Source organism: Theobroma umbraticum, unplaced genomic scaffold (genome assembly GCF_002168275.2).
Source record: "Theobroma umbraticum cultivar Fairchild unplaced genomic scaffold, ASM216827v3 scaffold_239.1, whole genome shotgun sequence".
NCBI classification, from domain to species: Eukaryota; Viridiplantae; Streptophyta; class Magnoliopsida; order Malvales; family Malvaceae; genus Theobroma; species Theobroma umbraticum.
The window spans coordinates 949389-974630 of record NW_018397273.1 but is presented as its reverse complement, the minus strand read 5'-3'; the positions used below and the strand labels follow the sequence as shown (position 1 = coordinate 974630).

The following is a 25242-nucleotide window of genomic DNA, read 5'->3' as shown; positions in this document are numbered from 1 at the left end:
GAACAAAATCGTAAAGTCAACAAATCTAAGCAAATTATATCTTATGGGGATTGGTGTAAACCATGACACTCTACGTCTCAACAATTACAAATTCCTATCATGGATTCTTATTAAGAACTAAAAATTTAACTTTTTTTTTTTTTTACAAAAGACGATGTATTGTTTTGAGAGGGACATTACAAAAAAACTGCCATTCAATTGTTACGGATGCCCTTGTCAAAAACAAGTTTGACACTCCCTATTCAAACCTAGTGACATAATCAAACAGATTTACAGCTTACAAAAACAGATCTGGTTTTGTGTGTGTGTGTGTTTTTTTTTTTGAAAAGATCAAATGAATTTCATTGTTCTTAAAATGTCTACACAACGCGGCATGGGTTGTGGATGCCCTTCACAAAAAGAGGTTGAGAGTCCTGTTCAAACCCAATGGCATGATCAAACAGAATTACAGCTTACAAAAACATATTTAAATTTTTGTTTCTATTTTTGAAAGATCAAATGAGTTTCATTGTTATTAAAATGTCAACACAATGTGGCCTAGGCTTTCAAATATACCCACATCTGAAGCAATTTCAAGGCTAATGGCACTGTGGAAATGTGAGATCCTCAAAACACGAAAACGAGGGAGAGAGAAACGTGGGAAAAGAAATAAAAGATTTTGTTTTTTTATTTATTAACTAGTACAAATTATACATAATTATTTTAAGTCCTTAAAAGAATTTAATTGTATCTCGTTAACAAGACCATACATTTTAGTGACTTAACTGTCAATTCATCAAATATAATCTTAAATTTTAAATACTCAATTCTATAACATTTTTATAAGCTTAAAAATATCAATATTCACCAATTATGCAAGACATTCAAAATCTAATTTTTAATACTAAAAATTATGGTATATAATAATAAAATAACTAAACACATATGCATAAATCAAAATTAATAATCGTCCATGATAAAAACATTTCACCCTAATAATTAATCATCTTACAAATATTTATCATAAATAATAAAAATTACTATGAAAGTATAATTAATCATCCTACAAATATTATCCTAAATAATAAATTTTTTCTTTGGTTCTTTGGAAAATGTCTTAAGCCCTTCGAGAACATACAACTTTTTATGTGGTTAACAAGACTTTTTCCCATTAACCTGTAAAATGTTTTGTATTTGGAATACATTTTCAATCTTCAAAATAAGTGTAAGTCATGCAAATTTTTTTTTAAAATTATTTTATGTCAAAATAAATGGACCCTCCATTAGTATTTTCGCTAAACATTATAAGGAATATTATTTACTTTTCTGGTAGCAAACGTTCAAGATATGAGTACTTATATCATAATAAACATTAGTATTTAAAATAATATAATATTAGTAAAATAAAATTTAATTTTTATGAAAGTTACATATATAAACTTTAACTATTTATATCTTTCAAAAGTCATGAGCATAGTAACATATTATTTTAAAATAGATATCAAAATAATTATTGTGTAAGATGATCTGGGAATTCTTTTTCGTTTTTTATTTTCTATTATGAAGCATTTATAATAATTTCATTCAAAATCTAAACAAATTAAAATAGTTAAACTCGCAAATTCTCAATGAAAAATTTTTCTTTTAAAAAAAGAGATGTTGCTGAACTTGTTGAAAAAATTTAGAAAGAATTACCGATAAGGGTAATGTACCAAAAATAATGAGAATTTCCCAACAGGAAAATTATTAGTTATTAAGATCCAATCATAGTTGTTAAATTAAGATACATATCGTATATCAAAATCTTATTTTTGAATATCAAATTATAAGATACAATGAAAACTTTTAAAATTGATTAGTATGTATGTAAAATAAAGTAATTAAAAATTATATTTATTAATTTTTTGAGCATTGGCAACCCGTCCATCGAGGGTGGAAATTAATAGAATCAAGGATTATATTTATTAATATAATTAGTTAAGGATTATATGGTATATATTGAAAAGATGATGTAATTTTTAATTTAAACTCTTAATGTGCATCTTAATAATATATAATTTCAAATAAGATAAACATTTTCATGTTAATTTAATTAAAGGTTAAAAAATATTTAACATATCAAAGTAAAAAAGGTGAATTTGAAATTTTTTCAATATTCTTTTTGTCTAAAATCCAAATCTTAAAATTAAAATCTATAAAAAAAAAGGTATTTCACATTCTAACTCCAAATAAAATAAATTTTTACTAATTCAAAATAAAATAAATAAATAAAACGAATTTTTATGTATATCATTACACCGTACATATCACTTATGTATGATATACTTTTAATATTTGAACAAATACAATTCAACATATCCATTCATATAATTTTTTATATATATTGTATTGCATAATGTATAATACAATATTAATAACTACGTATCCAGCTATGAAAATACTAGTTCTGTACTCCAGAATCGGAAACAACCCCCACAAGCCTTTCGACAGGAACTTTTTCTACATCACGTCGAACCCCGATGTCTGAAACCAACCGGCTAAAACAATACATTCCAAAACCTACAACGGCCAGGCCGCTAAAGCTAGTTGTCAAATATCGTAGTGGTGAAGAAACAATGGCACTAGCAGCAGCTAAGAATGATGTCGCCTGCCCACTTCGACCCACACTAATGCTTGTCGTCACTAGTAGACCGGTTTTGCAATAGAGTGCAAAGTCTTCACAGTTGTTCTTGAAAATGTGGTAGACACCAAAGCCATTCCGAAGAAGAAAGAACGCACGATGAAGAACATCTTCTGATGAATCAGAAGCAGCCATAGTACAGGTTCCTCCCCTAGCTTTGGCAAGAAAGAAAGCGAGTGAAACATCATATTGGAATAGGTACAAATCGCCATCATCTAGGAAGCAGTCTAAGCAGGAAGAGATGACACCATCAAGCCTTGATTGATCATCACCACATACAAGGCAAGACCTAGGTGAACGTCGGGAGGGAGATGACCTGAAAATGATACCATCTAATACAATTCCAGTGCTGATTTCTCGCCCACCTCCTTGAGTGAAGTGGATCACCTTTCCCTCACCTACATATATCCCTGATATCATGGCACAAAGGTTGATGAGTTTGTGATTAGGAGTGCAGAATCATGTAAAGCTTAAGTTGTTTAATTTTCATCCTAAGCCATTTGGTATTAATTAAATGCAATTGGTCAACCATTACATATATGTTGGTCCTATAATCTAACATATAAGCTAATAAACTTCATAAAAATTGAAAAATCATTAACGATAATTGAAGGGACATGTGACTGGGATAAAAGTAGATTATTAAGCTGGAAGTTACTGAATGATCACATCTCGATGCAAGTCTTAATTAATCAAAATTGTGATTAACACCCAATTAGGCATTGTAATTTGAGAATCAAAGTACAAAATGCCCACATGCATACATCTACGAAAAAGTAAACTACCCAAAAGAAATATCTACATAAGCCAAAATTTTTCCCACACATGGTCCTACATACTAAAGCTGAGGAAAGAAGAAACAGGTTGCATGATTCTGTCAACCCTCTGTCCCTATCTTCCTCTTTCCCACTCTCTTCCTTTGTCTCTACACTGATTTTTTTGGATTAAGGCACAAAGTGGAGGATAGAGAGCCAAAACTTGATCGTGGGATGGGATTCTTTTAAGATGAAATGGTTAAGCATCTATATGATATTTACAATTTAGAGGAGGAAATGAATCAAACTTACCTCTGCAGCATTACATTTGAAAAAAGGTTTTCACCTTTTTGGTCATTTGGTTCACTGAGATTTGAAATTGAACACTCTTCGAAAACTGCTACAGAAGATCATAGTAACAGGTGTTCTATTCACTTGCATCTAGTAAGTAATCATCTAGCTTATGTTTTCTTCTATCTTGAAACACATGCATCTCTCAATCAATCTCACGTATTATTATCCCAAATTGCTTAATTTGGAAGGCTTTTGAGGCCCTATGTTCAAGTCGAGTCTGTCCGACCATTATCAATTTATCTTTGGTTAAATGTCTTATCATAGGATGAAGCTCAAATTCCATATCGTCAACAAATGACAAATAACAATGAAAACAAATCACAACCAAAAAAAATACTATCTTATCTAATCTAATAGATTAAGGGAGGAGGCACACAGCTCGTGTCCACCCAGCCTCACACGAAAATGGCCTTGCTTTTCCAGTAAGCTGATCATTCTTGCAAGTTGCAATGGATCAGTTTTGCAGGGCAGATATTTTATTCTCCGTTCTCTATCTGTTTTCCACATAAGACAGATTAAATGGCCTTGCTTTATCCCTCTCCTAAGATGATGCTTCCTTCCCAAATCGATTCACGCTATGACTTTTAGCACGATTTAGTTGGACATGTATAAAATCCGATAAGAATATATAACGCTTAAGCAATGAAGTTTATTAATTTCTGATTCTGATATTTGATCAAACACTCACCCAGACACAGAAACAACTCAACAGGGCAAAAGTAATTAGATCAGAGTCAAATCAAGCAATAACTACATACATATGTTGAGAACTTGAATGCAAGAGGATCTTTGTCGAAAAGGAAATGCAGGCAGTTAAGTTAGTTAAAATCGAACCGTGATGCGCATAGATGTAGGCCTGCCTCCACGAGTAGATGTGATCTCCAGGCTTTAACTCTTCTCTGGAAATCCTGTTGGACAAAACTCCCATTTTCAACGATCGAATTCTTCGCTCATTCCCATTTTCCTCTTCTACTCCTTTCCCTATTTCTTCACCCATTCCCGTTTCTCCTCTGCTAATCCTTTCCCCATTTCATCACTCATTCCCATTTTCCTTACACACTAAGCATTCCGTTGCTCTAGGACCACGTGGCTTCCCTCACCGTCAACGTCGCCTCCCCTTTTTATATATTTACTCGTTTTAATTTTTATTTATCATTTTAAATATATTTATTATTTATTAATAAAATTTTATTCAATTTATAAATAAAAGTTCTAATAAAAACAATTGACTTTCGTTAAAATTATTTTTCACTAAAAATATAATTAAGATTTATATAATATGTAAAAAGGGTTATACGTGCACGAATTTCATTCAATATTTTTTTTCTTAATTCTATCAATATTGAGTAATTTATAGATTTTAATTATTTATGAATTAAAATTATAAAAGTTAGAAAAACCTACTACTATTTCGATAATAGCAATATTTTGAAAAAGTGGATATTATTTTTAAATTAAAATAAAAATTCAATTTGAAACAAGAGTGTATATATATCAAGATAGGATAAGATAATGCTTATATTTCCCATCCTTGCGGGGAAATTTATTTCTCCTCCTTTTCTTCCCTTTTTTATTTTTTTTTTGGAAATCGGGTGAAATTGACGTCCCTAAATTTTCTTATTATTTGTCATATGTTGTCTTAACGGCGTGGACACTGTCGTTGAAAAATAAAGTTTAGGTCCAGATTGAACATTTTGTGATACTATAAGGACTAAAGGTGTAATTATTCCAAAAGAAAAGAAAAGAAAATTTTTGGAAGAAAAGGTTTATAAAATCTGCAGTGGCGATGTGTGGTATGGAATTGTAATCACTGAGGAGAAGAAATCGAGAAACGAAATTCCAGTGAGAAAAAATGGGGAGGTGGACTGCGTCTCTGGTTGCGATGACAATCCTGGCGGTGGGCCTCCTCTCAATCTCAGCCGCAGCACGACCCTGCAAGACCTTCCTCGTCTCCTCCTATTCCTTCTCTTTCCAAAACCCTAACGACCCTTCCTCCTCAGCCTCCTCCGGATTCGTAACCGTCTTCACGGAAATACGCCAATTGAATCCCATGCCGTCCGATCCCAGGCTGTCCTACGACTTTAGCTCTCTCCGTCAACGCGGCAGGGACATTCTCAGCGTGGTCGTCGCTCTCCTCTTCGGCGTCGGCTGTGGCGCTCTCACTGCCGCCACCATGTACTTGGTGTGGACACTCTTCTCTGCCCGCTTGGAGTATCATCGCGCTTGTTTGGAGGATGATGAGAGCGATGAAGAATTTAGCCCTAAGAAGATAGGGTATGTAAAGATTCCTGCGGTTAGCGTTAAGGAAGCCCTTTGATCACATAATATAATAACAATAATTCATGGATTGGTTGTTGTGTATTTCGCAAACTCATGTTTATGCTTGTATTAACTCTTTTCATGATATGTAATCCAAATACTATTGTAATACTTTCGATGCTATTTGCTGTGTGCTTTCTTCTGATGTTTCTGTTAAATTGCGATCCTCCGCATCCTGGGATGCAAACCCAAATGAAAAAGGATAAGGAATTGTCTTAGGAATTGATGCATCGATTATTGGAATTGTGTGGAAAAAACATAGTAATGATATCATGAGTTTTATTGTGTGTATGTTTTGTAATAGATTGTTTTTCCTTTCTTTGTATGTGATAATGTTAGAAATAAATCCTCTCTTTCATCTTTTAAGATTATTAATACTTGCTTATTGGCCTTATCTTTATTTGATTGTGTAGTGATAATCTCTTTATCTGTAGTTTTTGTTCTATGATCATACAAACATTTGAGGTTGTTTGTTTTCGTATGTTGTTCATTTGATTGAGTGCTACTGCTAATGATTTGTACTGTCCATCATCTACTGTCATCTGCAGTTCTGTAGCATAACATTATCTGGCATATGAAACAAAAGACAGTGTTACTTTGTTGGTATGTTTGGTGGTGCACTTGATTTAATCTTGATTTCTAAATCTCTTTATCAGTGCCAATAGGCATCAGTTAACATCTCCCTTTAAAAATAAAAGCCAATACCTCAGTTCACATATGTTGTTTCTAGTTTTGTTGTATATCCAATTATAAAATATGTTATAAATAACAGTCTCCTTAATATTTGGTTGTACTTCGGAATTGATTCAACACCTCACCTGACTAGTGGGACTTTATGCTGGTTGGATACTACAGTTTTCATGCTAGGGAATGGTTGTTTATTGGAGTTCCGTGAAGGGATGATTTATGGTATAAGGCTTAGTTAGCATCTAAGCTAACTTGTTTTGAGTCAATTTCTTATATCTATGTTTATTTAATTTAAATGAAGCTGACCTGTTGAAGGAGGTGTATGAATTGTTAAGGTGATTGTGAAGTCTCTACCGCTCTATTGTGGGTTTTGCCTCTATGTCTGGTTCTTGGCTCTTCCTTGAATTCATTCCCTGTTGTTGATGATGTGTTTGCTCTCTCTCTCTCTCTCTCTGATGATGATGATGATGATGAGAAAACGGTGGATATATTGTGATGATCTTGTGGCTCCTTACAGTGTGCATGCGATATGTCAAGAATTACAATTTTTCAGCCATGTGTTTTATTGTTTCTTAAGACTTTAAAGGAAAAAAAAAAGGTATCTCTTTTGTTCATTCTGATTTGGTTTTGCACTTCTTCTATTTAATGTTCAGGCTGCTGCCAGATACTTTGTTTTAGTTTTTTGTTTTATCCTTTTGTTTTTGCTGTTTTGTCGGTTGCAGTGATACCTTGATTTTGAGTTTTTAATTAGGTCATTTTTAGGTATGTTTTGATATGGGGTGATTTTATATGGTTTCAGATTGTTGTGGTAGGGTCTCTTTTTGAGGTGATGGGGAACTGGGGCATTTAGCAGTATCATAATGATGGAGTCATTGGTGGTTGCCTGTTTAGGTCTACTTAATTTTTTTTACTTCTTGTGTTTGTATGAGTTGAATATTTTTAATCCCAGCTGCACATGTTAGGGTGCTATTGCAATAAAATAGGATGCCCTAGGTTTCATTTGGTGGGCATTTTGGCTAGTTGCTCCTTGTTTTCAGTTAACAAAAGAAAAGGGGTGGGGTGGGGTGGTGTGGTTTGGTTTGAATACAGAAGCAAATAAAATTTAAAGAGTTATATACACAAAAGTTTGTTATTATTTTAAATGATAAAATGCATGATTTACCTTTTTAATGAACTAATTGTGTTATAATTAGTGTTATGTTTTAATTATTTATCCCCTTTAAATTAATTATGCTATGATATTGTTTTTCACCTTTTTTTTTTTGCTTTTTCTAGTGACACTTTAATAAGTAAAAAAAAAAAAGTATCCGCCATAACTTTATGTTCTTCTTCATCATTCTATTTAGGCTTAAATAATAAAAAAATTTCTTAAACTATGTCAGTTTATATATTTATGGCATCTAAAGAAGCTTGATTTGTTTTCAAAAAAACTCTATTTATTTATTGTGCTCATACAAGCCCATAAACCGTAAAAAAAAATTAATTGACGGTTACCAGACTTAATGTCAGCATTTTTTGTGCCTGTGATATAATATGATTCTTAATTTTTCATTGTAGATAAAGAGTTTAGGACTTACATGGATACAATATATATATATATATATATATATATAATACAGATGCTTTTTAGGTACAAATCAAATGTTAAAAGCTTTTTTTCTAATGTAATAAGCATATACTATATAACATATTGTTGTATAAGCTAATATAGTTGGAAAAGCCTTTTATTTACTTTTTTGGTCAATTTGGTCCCCAAAACATTCGGTGAAGCTTAGGTTTAGCGCTGTGAACAACCTGAGCCTATAATGTTGTTTAGGCTCGATTCGTGTTTGGTTAAAGTTTTTAAAATGCTGTTTTGACTCGATTAATGTTCGGTTGAATTCAAGATCCAGATTCGAGTTCGACCATTTCATTTAAACTAATTAAACGAATTTAAACAAACAAGTCTTAAAAGGAAAAACAACGCAAGTACTAATTAAAAAAAAAAAAGTTATAACATTATTAATTTATTTTAAAATATTTTTATAAATGAACAATGCAAAGTTAGTTTGTGAACATACACTAAATGAATTCTAAAATTGTATTTAAAATCAATCTTTTCAATTGAACAAGCTTGCTTATAATTAATTGAGATTGGTTCACTCTCACACTTGAGGTTGGGTTCAGGGTTAGATTTGGGAGTCTCGATCAACCAAGGAAGAGTAGGCAAAAGCTAATCCAAGCAAGGGATTTTTGTTGGCAACCCAATTGACTTCCTAGTCAAATAAAATCCACGATACAAATTATTTTCATCCGTGGAATAGAATCAATCAGTTTCTTAATCAAAGGAAAATGAATACATGAATAAACAAAATTTAGTGATTACAAATACTGAAACAAAGAAAGAAATAGTGTTTAAAGGCCAGGTGAAGGACATTCCCTTCTTGTTTTAGCTGTTGTTGAAGAACTTGATGTGTTGCATAAAGCTTTTACATTCACACCTTAGTTATCTTAACAAAAAGATGTTTTCACTACCTCTCCATGGATGCTGCTTTCAGTTTTATAACGCTAATATACTGGATAAGGGAAACGTCCCAACTACTATAAAGCCTTCGTGCAATGACGCAACTCTTTCAACTTATGTGTCTCTTTGTACACAGAGGAGCATACTAATGATAGAAAAAGGAATCAACTAATGCTTCACCTTTGTCAACCCCGAGCACGACGTCCACGAAGAGAACCAGAGCCACGCCGTCTTCCCTACATTATTAAATTGGATACTAGGTTACTAGGGATATATCATCAAATCAAATCCAGGAGAGAAAAAAACCGTCACAATCCTGACCTTTTCATTGTTAAACAGGTCCTCTGCAATAGCTTCCATTTTCTTTCTCTTTTTCTCCTCCTTAACAGACTCAGCCAACTCCTCACTCCCAAATTCATTATTTCTAGGATCCAGAAAAGGAAACACATCAACCATGCACACACAGACACACACACACAAAACAAATACATTACAAGAATATCCAAACGAGTAAACATATTGTGAAATTCAAATAGAGCTCTGAAATCAGGATCTCACTTGTAAGGATACTTCGAAAATGGAACAAGATTGTCGAAGCTATTTCCTGACTGAATGCTTGCCTATATATATAGATCTTCAAATATAAGTTAAAAATAAACAAAGAAACAAAAAGACTTGGGGCATTTAATATTCCAACCACATAGCATGAGGGGAATTAGCAGCCAAAATGAACCCTGATTTTCCAAGTTATATGTACTTGGCAAGGAATTCCTAGCAGACAAACTACATGTGCTTACATGAGAAATCAGTGACAAAAAAAAAAAAAAAAAACCTCATTTCCACAGTCAGATCCAAAAGAAAAATAGAAGGAACAGGGCAGAGTGTCTATGTCTCAACATTTTTATTCACACAAAAGTCAGAACAATTAGCCAACATAAAATAATGACATAATAGGAAAATGAAACCTAAGGTTGCATGAATATAAAAGTCATTACCTTGCGAAAGCGCTTGTAGTTTGTAACTCTTTTGTCTGTTATAAAGTTAGTGGTGGAAGGTAAATTTACATCTCTAACAATTAAAACTTGGCTATAAACAATATCAGAATTTCCATATTCAGACTCCTCAGCCTTGTCTCTTCTTGCTGTCAAACAACCATTATCATCTCTAAAGGTCACCTGGCCATCCTCTAATCTAGTAGCACCATGATATGTGGATACTTCCGCCTTGCTCACATAGTTAGGGGCTTCCATGGAAATTTCTTCTCTGTTTACACAACTCTGGGATCCAACCTTACTGGTAGAAGCATTTGCATTAACTGATGTAGCGGCTTCATGTTCCTCATCAGAATCTGCTACCACTGTTTCGTCTGTGGAGCAAGAAGAAGAAACAAGTACTGCAAAGAGATATAACTCATTAACTTTAATCTTACGAATATATTCATATATTATAAGTAGATGCTATTTCCAAGAAACAGAGAAACAGAAAACAGTAGAGGAATGAGTTCGAAAAGAAGACAAAAAGTCATATTCCAGTGTGTGTAGCTCAAAATTTTCGAATGAAACTATCTCCATGCATTAAAAATTGTCGATACTGAAACTGCAAAGCTGATATAGAAATATTACAGAGGATACAGTGGCATAGAATATTTGTAAAGGTATGCATCCTTTACAAATTTTTATAGATAAAGTACTTTTATTTAAGCAGAAAAAACAATTATAAAGTTTATTCTAAAGAAAACTTTGAAATGTTTGGTGAATAGAATATTAAAATAACCCAAAATCTTATATATGTTAATCCAAACCCATAACTAAACTCTCCCTTCCATCCTCCAAAGAATACTATTGTGGATTTTAAATGTATTTGCTCCAGTTAATATTTATCTTTATTATTGATTAGAAATCGTTCCTATCCAGATAGATGATAGTTTTAATATTTTAAAATTTTTTATCTAGGAATAACACATTCATTTGAAGTATGAAACTAGGTGGAAGAATTCTATAAATTAATGTCACTGTAAGTTTGTACCTGTGGAGAATTCTTAATCGAAAAACTTAGAGGTTGAGTGTGCTCAAGGAATTCTAGTTCCCTCTCTGAGGAGACATAACAACTATCAAACCTGATGATAAATAATATCAAGCAAATTCAAACCCAAGCAAGTATCTTCATAGACATTAAGTCAAAATAGGATTACTAGTTTTAACCAAAAAAAAAGGGATCACTAGATATGATTGGAAAGATACTAGTAAAACAGCAAGTCCCAATGCGGCTTATACTAAAATGTAAAATCCATGTTGATGAACAAAAATAAAAAAATCACACGAGATATCAAGTTGTGACAATGTGCACTTGTCCAGAATATAATATGAATACTTACCTGAGGATGAAATCAATATTGATTGATCCAAATTTCCAGATAAAACAGCACGGATTAACGCCATCTCGCTCACTCTACATGACAAACCGAGTTTATCTAAGTGATCAAACTTGTCTGCTGATCTTGCAGGGATGACGTATGCAAGATGAATATTTTCTCCACACTTAGAGGCCTACAAGGAAACTGTTCATTAGAAGGCCTACATGCAGATAACAGATTTGCAAGCTTATCACTCTAAGCGCAACTAATAAATAAATAGTAAAATGCAAAATTTTAATTATTGGGATGTTTTAAACATATTTCCATTTGCAGAACTAGGTTGGCATCCATCAAATAAACTCAAGCACTTGCTACACATACTGACATTCCATCATAACTGTAAACCAACTTTCTTGCAACATCACTTGAAGGCCACAAGGAATACTTGGTCCTGTTCCCAAATTTTCTCCCTAATCATTTTATTGCTTTTGTGTATGACATATTAATGCTTATAGAAAAAACAATCAACTATATTTAACAACTCAGCTAGAGAGGTTTGATGGTTTAAACTTTAAAGCACTGTCTCACCAAAGAAAACATCCCACTTATTGCCTAAGCAATCCAACTTGTACCCTTCCTTTTAGGACATTGAAAAATAGACAGTAGTTTAAGGGGCATAGGGGACAAAATTTAGCAGGAGCAACTCTTTTCTTCACGTTCACAAGGCTTGCCATTATTCGTTCTTTATGCACTGAAGTAAAAGGAAGACCTCTGGTAATCTGAGGTAAAATACCAAGACCATTCTTGCAACATTCTTAATCCCATCAATACGGAAACATGGCATACTGCTAAGCATCTTGTTTTTGGTACACATCTTGTTTAAAAGAAGACCTTTGGTAAGTTGTGGTAAAACACCAAGACTATTCTTGAAACATTATTAATCCCAGCAATAAAGAAACATAGCATACTGCTATGCATCTTGTTTAATTTCAACCAAGCGATCTGGTTCAGATTATCAAATCTAAGTTTACCTCCCAAACCTATGCCAGAGGTCCTGAGGGATTCGTGGGTGGGATGGGTGGATGAACAAAAAGGATAATATTCTAGACTAAAACTTTTGTCAAAGGAGCAATTCTCGGTATATTCATCACAGTAATGACATTTTGTGTTATAATACATCATAAATGCATGATCAAGCATGTCAATAATGTTCTGTAAGAACTTGTACAACATATCAAAAATATCAAGTACAATAAAACAAACCAGAAAAAATATCTATGTAATTGCAATAATATCCTGTTAACCATTTTGGGCATGTCATAGTGCCAAGACGCTTGATATTTTTTTGGAAAAGAAAAAGAAGACAAAGAGTAAACCATTAAGCATCAAATACCTGGCTACTTGAACAAATATCTTCAACCCAGAAACTCCTTGAACCACTCACTTCCAGTAGCGATTGCAATCTATCCCCAAAATTGTACTGCATCAGACAAGGAAAAATAAACATCTGCAGTACTCATTTCAATGTTCCCAGATACAAATTAAGCTTAGCGACTGCACATTATGGTGTAGGAAATTTTCTTTGACTAACTATATCATTCCAAAGAGATGAACAATAAAAGCTGGCATATAATACAAAGGATTTCTAGGTAAGAACAGAAGTTTCAAAATTTAAACTTTGAAATAAAGATGAAGTGCACCACATGATAACTCCATAAAACTCTAAAACTGAAGGTTATGACTAAGTACATGAGTTTTTATAACAAAAGGATTATGCTTAAACTAAGTCTTCAGGAGCTAACAAGGAATTCAAAAAATTTTGTATTATCAAACTATACGTGCAAGCATACCACTTAAAAGTAACAAAAACAAAATACAGGTGCCCTCACAGTTTAACATGCTCTTTAGGTCAATTTGGTGAAATTCTCTTATAGTTGCTTATACAAGAGTCCATCTATTTCATGTCCTTGAGTTTCCAACATGCCAATGTAGCAACAAACTGTCCAGAAAACCATAACATAAGACAGGAATTGAAAAGATTAAATGCTTTCCCACAAGCAAGCACACCAACATCAACATGTGCATATGAGAATGTGTGAACATAAAGTAAAATCTCCACAGCAAAAGATGCATATATAAATGGCATCAACTTTCTTCTTTCCCCACCCATTTACTGTGGATTCTGGACAAAAAATAAATAAAAATAAATATTAAAATCATCAGAGCAATTAAAAGTAAGAAAATTTCACCATGTATGTTGATTCCAACAAAAATGTATATCCTTTCAAACAGTTTTCACGAGTGTTAGCATCTGAAACTTCAACGGAGACTCCATCCACGATAATTGTTGGAACATGGCTAAGGGAGAAAATACAAATACTTTTACTATGGAAAAACTTCATGAAATGTAAAACTAACCCACTACATATAAAACTAGAAATACTACTTACGAACTGCAGCCAGGAACCTCAGTGCGGATGCTTTTCTCTGTAACAAACTAAATAAAGCACAGCAATAAGTGCAATTATAGGGAAGAAGTATAACTAAAGTAGACAAGCAACAGTTTTGAATTTCACCCAAAAATAAAACAAAGTTGTATTAGTTTGACCTCCAAATAATATTCTTGAATTGTTTAAAAGTAGAAAATTTATTCCACAATCAATCTATTTGCATTAGGTATAGTAGCATATATTAGATACCACATTGTTTAACAGTAAGTGATAGAGAAAATTATAATCTTAATTTAGTATCATCTTCGCAGGTTAAACACTCTCTTTTACTAAGTTTCTAGCTCATAGAAGCATACATCTTGCTAATTTCTTCCACTTTTTTGCATTTTATAGTATATTTCAGTTATTCAAGAGACTGAAAATTTACCTCTTCATGTACCATCAATTTCGAAAGATTCATGAAAGGAAAAAATTAGGCCATTTGAATTGAGAAGATTTTTACTATATTCTGTTTCAGTATTTTACTCCTAAATGTATCTCTTTGCAAAGTGACTACTTTTGGAGGACAAATGTGGATAATGAATCTCAGTGCCAGTCAACAAAAATCAGGATTTACTACAAATACAAAAAGCTAATAATCAAATGTTTAATAATGAACAGTTTTCTATTAAATTAACAATTTGTATAATTGAGTTTATTGTAGATTACTTGACTTCTTTTTCTTGAAAAAATATAGAACAATTTTACAAGCATACTTAAGTTAAAAAATATAGAACAATTTTTTACAAGCATTACTTAAATAAGTTAAACTTGTCTATCCTTCTTCCTGCCTCAATACACAACTTTTTATATTTATTAGTAATCCAAATATAAAACCACTCTATTTCAAGGCTTAAAATGCCCGCCAAACTTAAGCAAAGTATCTGGAAGAAGGGAAGAAGCTTTCACTAAATGTTCCAATTATTTAAGTTCTCAAATAAATCATATAAGCTAAGAAGTATTAGGCAAATACAGGATATAAGCACCTTTTCAAACTATTTGTCCTTACTGGTTGACTAGTTGAAGGAATTTAAAGTGGTGACTTGAGACCTAAAAGCCAGTACAGCAAATTTTAAGTAACAAAAACTATAGTTTATTAAGCTCATTCAATTCAGCCTGAGTTGAAAGGGTACAAAGGTTATGCTCCTCCAACTCTTTGTTCCCTTAAAGCACCTGCGTCAGACACTTATCTGATGAACAGGCGTATGGAATTGACCTCCAAACATATAGAAAAACATTGAAAAAAACTGAACATACCCATGCCCAGCACTCAATCTTGACTCTAAAATAGAAAAATAAAGGAAGAATCTCGAAACTCAAGGGTTGGCTCCAGGTAAAAAGATAAAAAACAGAGAGCTGCATAGCATGATTCAGAATTTTAATCTATATTATGCTGAGTGGATTTCCATTTTGTCTTGTTACTTATTGTTGGTGCATTTTCATTCCTCATGTTTCCTTTAATTATCAGAAATTAAGTAAATTGACTGACACATTATTTGGAGAATAAAAGGGAAATAAAACTACTACAAAGATTTACTATTGTTATTTTCTCACTTTAAAAGCAGAAATTTAATTATGCAAAAAACACATTTTAGAGTCATATTCATTGTTATTTTCTTACAATCATGAAAATTGTTGCTTATAAAAATATCTATAAACTTATCTGTTCATTCTTAAAATACACATTTGTAATTAAAGAAAAAAACACCTATACTCTTTTAAAAGTAAATATGATGCCAAAATATTTTAGAGCATACAATGAGCCCAAAAAAGAACCGTACCATAAAATAATTAACCAGTGTACCCCGTCCCCAAATCCATACCACATCCTAGGAGAGACCACATTCCAAGTAACTATGATCCAAACTCTAAAACATCCATATGACCATCTTGATAAGATTTGTAATTAATTGGAATCCGATTCAAGTTAATAAGGTAACTCCTAGTTAGAGTTGAGTTAAAAAAATACAATCTTCTAATAGGATTACATGAAGATATCTTTATTCTAGAAAAATCAAAGATAAGCACTCTTACCTCTAGTTCTCTCTCTATCCTAATCTTCCTTGGGTAGTGTTATGTGTTTATATATAATTGCTTGTTAGATACTTTCATCTTGGTGTGATTTCTGAGTTACTCCCTACATCTCAAATTGAATGTTCACTTTTCCTTTTTAAGCTAACCTCATAATAATGTTCACTTTTCCAAATGGAAAGCATTTCAATGTTCCTTCATTGATATGCTAACTTTAGATGCGCCGCTCAATTTTTTATGACACTTGAAGGGTAAAAGTTGTAAAGAAAGGAGAAAACACCCCATTTCTAAACCTTTGTGCTATTTGAAAATTACACATTCAATTTCGAATGGAGGAAGTATGCACTATTTGTGCATGATTTATCAATCAGGGTTGTTTTCAACTAAATGATAATATCATTACTTTAATAGTTTCTTGAGAGTATTACCTCTATATAAATACTAACTTCTCAAATTTGGTCTTGTAGGTTTGAATTCTAATATAATCCAAGAAGTTGAGTTTCCCCTGAAAACTTTTATTTTCACTTCCACTCTCCTTGTATTTGGTATGTATCTACTGGTACCACAAGCTAGGCAAGATGGAAATTTATTGACTTGTCAAGCTAGAATACCGTCCAAAGATATCACATTGCCCATTTCCATGATGTTGCTTCAATCAACTGGTCTCTCAAAAGTTTGATCAGAACAATCAATCTAAAATGGCGACATATTCTCTGTTGGGTCAAGTAGCACAAGAAGGCCATTCTCAATTAAAACCATTCAAATGGTTGAGGAGTTGAATAGCTTGTCACCACGTCAATTGCAGAACTAAAAATTCCTCTATAGGAAGAAGTGGTCTTACCTATGCCCAACCTTTTACACGCGTACTTTCGAAAGATACACTGTGGAAAAATAAAAATAAAAATCCTTAGGCTCTATTTTTTTCAAATTCAACCTTCAAGGATATTGAAGGTTGAAGAAGTGTTTTTACATGCATGGCGACATTGTATGAATGGGGTTTGAAATGCCAAGTAAGATTTCAAGAGAAGGATCCCTTATATCAATGTTGACGACAAGGTTGTTCTAAGGAGTGGGCGATGTTATGTGTTCATCTCTATTTAATTAGATATTTCTCATGTTTGTGTGATTATGATATATTTACTCCTTGTTTATGATTTATCACTTAGGATGAGATATAATGAACTAGGAGCTAGCATCACATGTTTCGTACTTTCTTGAGTGTTAGCACTATACAAAGAATAAACTCTCCAATTAAGTTTTGTAAGTTGAATTCTTATAAAAATTCCAAACCGCTATCATTAATTTGGTAAATATCAGGTAGCAACATTGAATGAATGGGGTTTGAGATGCCAAGGAAGATTTCAATAGAAGGCTCCCTTATTCCAATGTTGAGGACAAAGTTGTTCTAAGGAGTGGGCAATGTTATGTGTTCATCTCTATTTAATTAGATTTTTCCCATCTTCGTGTGATTGTCATATATTTAGTCCTTGTTTATGATTTATCACTTAGGATGAGATATAACAAACTAGGAGCTAGCATCATATGTTTTATACTTTGTTGAGAGTGTTAGCACTATACAAAGACTAAACTCTCTAAATTAGGTTTTGTAAGTTGAATTCTTACAAAAATCCCAAACTGCGATCATTAATTTGGTAAATATCAGTAGCGACTAAGATCCCTAACTTTTGGAGTGTGGAAATCTTGTCGTCAGCAAATAGCTTTTCAATAGACAAGACAAACAAACAAGCAGATCAAGACCACACAAAAAACACAATTCTTGAAGGTTTTGAAGCAAAGAGATTCATGAAACAAGGGCATTCAAATCATCAAGATAGGTACATTTAAACAAAATTATCTGCCTACATATTGAAAAAATATTAATTTTGATTTTGCAATTTAACATCATGACTAACATTAAATAAGATAACATAGGGTCTTTCACAATCTGTACCTCAAGCCAACTACTATGTAAAACAGGTTTCTTAGCCACAATTGCGTCAAGAAGATCCTCTTTCAGAGGCATTTGTTGATCAATGAGCACATGCGTACACTCTTGACTGAAAGCATGAGTAAGATGAGCACCTTCAATAGTAGGAAATCATATCGTTACCCAGAAATATAGAATAAAGTTGGAGTTATATATAACAAAAAGAACTGTCCTATCCTCAGAAGTGCAAGCAGTGCCTAATACAAAATCGTTATTTAATTTCCAAATAAAAAAGGTAAAGAATAGAAGATTACGATAAGATTTCCACCACTCCACCATATTCCCCTATTAAATATTGTTTTTATCAGCATCCCAACAACCCAACAGCCTTCCAAGTACATTGACACTGGATTGCTCAAGCGGTACCCACCTTCTTTGATTGAGCCCAACTAAAACAGACGTTAAAGTAGTAAAGATTTTGAGTAGCCTGAGTTGAACTCTAAGACTCAAATGATGAGGGCTGTAGGGTGAATATCACATGAATATAACCTTATTCTTTCTTAGCTATTCTTTGCTTCTTCTTCTTTTTCAGCATAATACCCAAATAAGACCCCAAACTCAACCAAAAGTAGAAATAAGCCCCTATCTTTTATTAAATGGATTATGGATATAAACTCATATTTCATCACAGTTGTAACCATTAACTATGAGAATTGGTGAAATAGAGTCCAATGGAGACAACGGGGCACTAACATTTGTTATCTAGCATAGCTGGCAGCCACATGGCAATCGTTTATTTGAAGAAAAATGCTGACACGGAAAATAAAATACAACCTGAAAATGTTAGCTGACAAAAGCAGGATTGGCCCCAAAATGATTTTTGGTATTATGTCCAACACATGACTTACACATGTATATGAAAGGAAAACAGAAAAGAAGGCAAGAATCTGGACAAAAGAAAACAAAAGGCAATGAAAAAAAGAGAAGGAAAAGTATTTGAAAGCGCTAGTACATTCAAGAATTTGCCACAGTTGAAGGCATCCAAAAACTACAATGTGAAGATTCATTTGGAACTAGAGAGAATCTATGCTATCTGCACCGATCAACTAGACAGATTTGAAAGAGAGTATTTTGGAGACTTTCTGAGGGTGGAGTGTAAGGTAACTGTGAATCTCAAATTTCTCAATTACTCTGTTTGATTCTCCTTTTTCTTTCTTCTATTTCCTATGATTTTACAACTCAACAAATTGCTTTCTTTCTTCTATCCTTTATGCTATCTAATTTCTAATCTCCTTCAAATGAAAAACCCTAACTCACTTTCTTCTTTTTCTTGGTCAAAGCTAACACCTTTCTCTTTCTCTTCCTCTGATTTTGATCCTCTTTTTTGCTCCATTATTTTATACCATTATTTCTTCTTTTTTTTTTAATCTCCCTTCTCTAGAAATACTAAAATGCATATTTGTTATCCACCTAATCCAGAAAAACAAGTCAGCATTTTCTACTGACAAAAACAGCCAGACAAGCAGAATATTATGTGACATTTAAGGCCTGATTCCAATAAACTATGAGTTTACATCCTCAATTCCATGCAATAAAAGATGGAGGCCTATTGCCGTTTTTAAATAAGTTCAAGGGCTTATTTGGGTGTTATGCCTTCCTTTTACTCTCCTTTCAGAGTTTCGAAATCCATAATTGAAAATTTCACCCTCAAGTCACCTAGTTTTAAGAGCACTGGATCGTCTAACATGTGCAGCATTCTAATTGTTCACTTTCTTGTTAACACCAAACAATCAAATAATGACAACCTTTCACAAGGCCCAGATCTAGGAAGCATGCTAAGCAAACTGCTCTGGTAAACAACTCGAACAAAGGCAAACAAATAGGTAAACCTTTAATGCCACTTGAAGATAGAACAAAAGAACTTCAGGTCCCCAATCTGTCACATTAAGTATCAATAGGACGAATCAACAAAATTTCTTTCTTTTTCCTTCTCTTATATTTGGAGGCAACATTAACATATTTTCACATATAGATAAAAGGACAAACAAAACACAAGTTTGAAGGTGAAATTATAGGGAGAAACTTTTACGAGGATTCAAGCTAAACTGATATTTTTTAACTAACCAATGGATGAAACTTTGTCTTGAAGATGATGATTCACCTGGGAGACCTCAGCACAGCAGATATAGAATACAAGCGGAAAATAACAGAATCTGCACGGATTCAAGAGGCAGAATATAGAGGTTTATTAGATGAAAGCATTGAGCTTTCTAGAAAAAGACTTCCAGAAAAAAATATTACTACATTCACATTATATTTATCTCTAAAAGTTATCATCCTCGACCCCGAGGAAGAGTTCCTAAACCTCACGAGAGGATGTAGATGATTGATACTTAATTCACTGAATTTAAAACAAGCAAATCACTCAGAAGTATTTTGGAAAACTTGTAGAAAATGTGAGAAAAGTAAAGACAGAAGAAAATAAATTAATAGCTACCTGTAAGTGGCATTGCCAGTTCCAAATGAAAGCCGGTCCCCATCTTCTAAAGATGTTTCTTTATTTGGAAACTCATGTACTTTTTTCTTTGAACTGAGATTTTTGTTAACAAGTGTTCCGTACTTTGACAAATCTTTGATTCTAACTTGAGAAGATTTTGTCATATCATCAACTATTATATCTGCATGAATTCGAGAGACTCCCTTGTCTTTGTGAACGATAATATCACAGCCTACAACAGAAAAGACAAAAACCCCAATCAATTTCCAGCAGATAGTCAATCAAACCTTCAATAATCAGAATTATAAAATCACCTTTTCGACCCACTTTATAGGTTCCCTTCCTGAAAATGTAGTACTTGTCTTCTTCACCTGCCATTGCCCATAATAGTAAGAATCCGAGTATGTGAATGCAAAAAGAAGTGGGAAGTGGGGGGTTGTGTTAAAAATTTTATAATACTAATAACAAGAGAAGAAAATGGGAGGAGTAACCTTTACTTACCTGAGGAAGGATCCACGGGAAGCAGAGCCCAAACCATAGTTTACTACCTATCTATGAATAATAAGTAATTAAAACCAAATTTCCAAAGATTATTACTCCAAACCCTGTTATAAGCGTAAACCCTGTTAGAAACTGCAAAACTAAATCTTGTGCAACCTTTATATTTGGGTCTTTGCTTTAAGCGGAGAAAATGGCATGGACAAACTGTGGAGACTGGAGAGGCTCTCCGGTATAAAATTAAAATGTAAAAAAAAAAAAAATTTCTAAAGGACAAATCGGGATTAGAACTAAAAGGCCCCAAGGGCAAATGAAAAAGGAAAGTGCGAAAGCAATACTGCCACTGTTGTATTTTGAATGCACCATGGAGTAGTGATACTAATTATCCAGTGAGTTACATGGGGTATTGTAGGTCATTAGGTATTTTTTGGATTTAATGTGTTCATGGTTAGGTTAAGTCTGAATTTTGAATTTCATTCTTGTTCTTTTCAAAATATTAGATCTAAGGATGAAATACTTAACCTTTTTTAAATTTTAATCAAAATTTCATGCTAGTCATTTATTTTCAAAATAAGTATCCGTTTAGTATAGTTTATTTTTAACTTATCTACTGCTTAAAAGTAAAAATTAAACCAAATATGATTTCTTGAAAAGCTTTTAAAAAAATAATTTTTTTAAAAAATAAAATCTAAAAAAAAGCTTAAAAAAACTCCAATTAAAAATTTTCTCTTTTTTTAAAAAAAAAACAAGTCAACTTATTAGAAGAATTATTTTTTCTCAAAAAGATACTCTCTCATAAAACATTTTTTCCTTCTCTTCCTATCGATCTCCTTCTCCTCACTCCCTTACTACAAATCAACATTCTAGGTTTTTTTTGTTCTTACAAAATTTTTTTAAAAAAAATAAAATTCAAAACTGCATTTATGTATTATTTCTTCTTTTTCTTTCTATTTTGTTTTTTATTTTATTTTTTATCATTTTTTTAGATTTTAAAAACTCTCTTTATTAGTTGATATCTCTCAGTTTATTGTTTAATATGACAATTATATGATGTTTATTTATTTTTAACTTCTTTATGATGTATATAATATTTGATGATTATGATTGAAATAAGTAATCAAATAGGTTAATGGTTGTTGAGATAAATTAGACGAAAATTGAGATAATATTTGTTGATTATGGTTGTTGAGATAATATTATTCATAAAGGTGAACTTTGTTGGTAGGGACATCAATAGCTAAACGTGATTTTCCTAAATTATTACTGCCACCTTGGACTTCTTTTCTTTTTTTTGGGATGCTCTTCCATTGTTAGGGTTAAGGGTTCTAGTAGTCAACTCATTGGTTTCTTTCATCTCTTTTTTTATGATTTATTATTAATTATAAACTTTATGTTATATAAAATTTTTTTTTATAGTTTTAAAAATTTGTTTTAAATAGATAAAAAATAAAGTTAATTTTTTTATTTTGAACAAAAAAATTCGTGATTAATAAAACGTTATTTATTAAATACCCTTCATGGTAATTTTAATTAAAATTAGACTTTACATAAGTTGTTTCACCAAATAGTTTATTTATAAAACAAAGTTTATAAAAAGTAAATTTACCAAACAGTTTTAGTTTAATTTTAAAAGCTATTATTTTTCATGAAAACTTTATAATAGCTTTTAAGTTAAAAAAAAAAAAGCCACGCCAAACATGCTCTAAATAATGATATCCAAAAGTGTAAACAATTTAGGCGGTAGGCGTCCTCTCTTTTGCTAGTCGAGCACCTCACGGCAGGTGCTCCCCTCCTTTAGCTTAAGAGATTTTTTTTTTTGCAAAAATAAAATAAAATTTAAAAAATAAAAAAATATAATTTATATAATAGTAATTTTTAGAATTAATAAAAGGTAAAATTATTCTTTCAATATTATCACATCATCAAACTAATGAAACTTTAACGGTGGACTAATAACTGGACTTATGTGTCCAACGAAAGATATTTTTTAGAACAGATAGTCCATTTCGAAAACTAATGAATCTACATGGAATTATGGCTAAAACTTAAAGAGGTCTAGGTATTTTATCTTAGATTTAATCTTTTTTTCATTATGATTTTAACAAATCAAGTTTACATTGTCAAACTTCTTTAGTTAAAAATTAATTAAATGTACAAAAGGTCTTTTTGTATTGAAGCATGTTATTAATTTTATTCTACTTATATATTTTTATGTCCTAATTTCTTAAAGTTGATAATGTAATGAAAACATGTGCAAACTGTCACAAATCCCACATCACTAAGAGATATGGTGGGTTTTGAGTTTATAAATAAGGTCTTCCTCCACCTATCACGCATGTCTTTTTTGAATTGACAATGTGGGAACAAAACATAAGAATTGGAAGCTAATTAATAAAGAAGAAGAAGCACGTGCACTACATAGTATTGGAGCTTTAGTTAATGTTAGGTATGACATAATCAAATTAAAAATGCAGCAAAATAGAAAAATAAAATGCCACACATACCTGAGATCACTTTGTTGTTTTTAATGCGAACAGAACATTATGAGAAATGCAATCAGAATTAATTACCTTGTCAAAAAATATCACAATCAAATGGTATCTTTTTGATATTTAAAACACCAAAGTGTGTGGGAACCCGAACCACTCAATCGCTTGACCTTTAATATTGTACACACAGCCGTAATGGAATCTTCAGCAAAATGGGAATTTCCAACCATGCCTTTATGCCAGCAAAGTGGACAACAAATTGTCCTTCTCTCTCTCTTAGTCTCCAGCCAAATTACACAAGAAACTCTTCTAAAAAACTCTCACAAGGGATGGCAGAACTAAAGAGTTGTATTAATTTTCTATAAACTTAAAACTAATAATCAGAAGTGGTTGAAAAGATGACTTTATACATAAGTTAATTAACTTATTAAGTTTGCTAATAAGTCTTTAATATTATAACTTCTTATAATATTGACCTTAGCACTTAATTAAACCATTTTAATTAAGGCTTTATTAGTTAATTAAACTAGTTTATGATTTAAGTCCAACTTAAATTATCATTCTTAACTTAATTTATAATGTAACTTTATATGTGTGACCCATTTGGTTACTGACATATTGCCAATGAAATTGAATTATTTTATTGATTAATTTAAATGAATCCAATTTGTATTAAATTAATCAATTTAATTCCATAGACCAAGATTGTCAACTAGTAATGCATCATAGCCACCCAATTGTAGAAGAGTCAAAAGGTTCTTTGATAATCTTTCAATGTATAGTCTATTAGTGTAATTCATTCCCTCATCATATATCTCAGAGATGATAAGAGCTTGATGTAGTATTTTCTCTTATTGACCTCTATATTTGTTCTTGCAGTTAGATCATTAGCTTTATAGAGACTTATAAAACTCATTTCATAATCTCCTAATCACCTAGGCCAAGGATTTGATTAAGCTAATCTCAACCAAGAATTAATGAGATATTTCCCCTTGAATCACATAGGGTGATGATTTCTATCTTGACCACTCATTTGCCGTCATATACTTCATACTGTACTCAAAAACATTTTGATTTGGCATCCTTGGTAGGACCTGCAAGGATGAAATCAAAAGATAGTACTCCACATATAAGACAACTTGATCTCTCAAGTTTAAGGAGTAGTTACATAATGGACACATGAAAAGTATTGCACAGATACTAGAGTGAGATACCAAATGCACTTCTCATGTCGGGTCATGTTAGTAAACTTGCTTTCTCATAAAAATGCCCACATACTAGTTTCAAGTATCTCTATACTTAGCTTACGTCACAAGTAAGGAATATAGCATGTGCCAATCTTTAAGGATTATTGATGCCCGTCTTAATAATACAATGATCAGAAACTTTTAGGAATAATGCTTTAATACATAAAGATCTCATAATTGTATCACAATACAATTCTTTTACAATGTATATATAGTTCTTTGGGCTTTATCTACATAAATATAAATAGTAATTAAATTACAAACTGATGGATAAAAAACTACCTCAATGTTGTTATAGATAACAAAATGTCATACATGAATATCTTAAATTATGATTCCCATACAACCACAGATTGGCTTGTAAGGCTCATACCAACAATTAAGAGATTGTAAAGAGTGCATAAAGCTCATGTGCTAAAGTTAACAGCTTTTGT

General features: G+C 32.0%; 3 protein-coding genes across 5 annotated transcripts; 1 reads left to right on the top strand and 2 right to left on the bottom strand.

Annotated features, from left to right (window-relative positions):
- Window positions 1-2304: 2304 nt before the first annotated feature.
- LOC110426893 (NC domain-containing protein-like protein) lies at window positions 2305-4870 on the bottom strand. Its single transcript, XM_021442225.2, has 2 exons — window positions 4603-4870; window positions 2305-3069 (listed from the first exon to the last, which is right to left on the bottom strand). The coding sequence occupies exons 1-2, from the start codon at window positions 4763-4765 to the stop codon at window positions 2420-2422; spliced, it is 813 nt and encodes a 270-aa protein (XP_021297900.1). The 5' UTR covers window positions 4766-4870; the 3' UTR covers window positions 2305-2419.
- A 651-nt stretch (window positions 4871-5521) lies between these two features.
- On the top strand, window positions 5522-6245 carry LOC110426915 (uncharacterized). Its single transcript, XM_021442253.2, has one exon. The coding sequence runs from the start codon at window positions 5621-5623 to the stop codon at window positions 6083-6085; it is 465 nt and encodes a 154-aa protein (XP_021297928.1). The 5' UTR covers window positions 5522-5620; the 3' UTR covers window positions 6086-6245.
- Window positions 6246-9036: 2791 nt separating this feature from the next.
- Window positions 9037-21460, bottom strand: NBS1 (nijmegen breakage syndrome 1). Of its 3 annotated transcripts, none has more exons than XM_021442229.2 (13): window positions 21076-21460; window positions 20889-20945; window positions 20575-20806; window positions 20202-20290; window positions 18102-18232; window positions 14081-14127; window positions 13880-13988; window positions 13024-13110; window positions 11652-11823; window positions 10273-10670; window positions 9836-9897; window positions 9599-9701; window positions 9037-9513 (listed from the first exon to the last, which is right to left on the bottom strand). In XM_021442229.2, exons 1-13 carry the CDS (start codon window positions 21110-21112, stop codon window positions 9463-9465), a joined length of 1575 nt encoding a protein of 524 aa, XP_021297904.1. In that variant the 5' UTR covers window positions 21113-21460; the 3' UTR covers window positions 9037-9462. The 3 variants fall into 3 exon arrangements, with proteins under 3 accessions (XP_021297904.1, XP_021297905.1, XP_089641509.1); XM_021442230.2 differs by having other exon boundaries at window positions 20902-20945; XM_089785383.1 differs by lacking the exons at window positions 20889-20945; window positions 21076-21460 and having other exon boundaries at window positions 18102-18207; window positions 20239-20290; window positions 20575-20754.
- Between the last annotated feature and the right edge of the window lie 3782 nt (window positions 21461-25242).

Coding starts and splice junctions, on each gene's coding strand:
- LOC110426893 (XM_021442225.2), bottom strand. CDS start 4,765: ATGGGTGAAGAAATAGGGAAAGGAGTAGAAGAGGAAAATGGGAATGAG. Junction 3,070..4,602: donor CTACATCTATGCGCATCACG/GTTCGATTTTAA, acceptor CCATGATATCAG/GGATATATGTAGGTGAGGGA.
- NBS1 (XM_021442229.2), bottom strand. CDS start 21,112: ATGGTTTGGGCTCTGCTTCCCGTGGATCCTTCCTCAG. Junction 20,807..20,888: donor CTATAAAGTGGGTCGAAAAG/GTGATTTTATAA, acceptor TTTCTGTTGTAG/GCTGTGATATTATCGTTCAC. Junction 9,514..9,598: donor ACCTGTTTAACAATGAAAAG/GTCAGGATTGTG, acceptor TTAATAATGTAG/GGAAGACGGCGTGGCTCTGG.
- LOC110426915 (XM_021442253.2), top strand. CDS start 5,621: ATGGGGAGGTGGACTGCGTCTCTGGTTGCGATGACAATCCTGGCGGTG.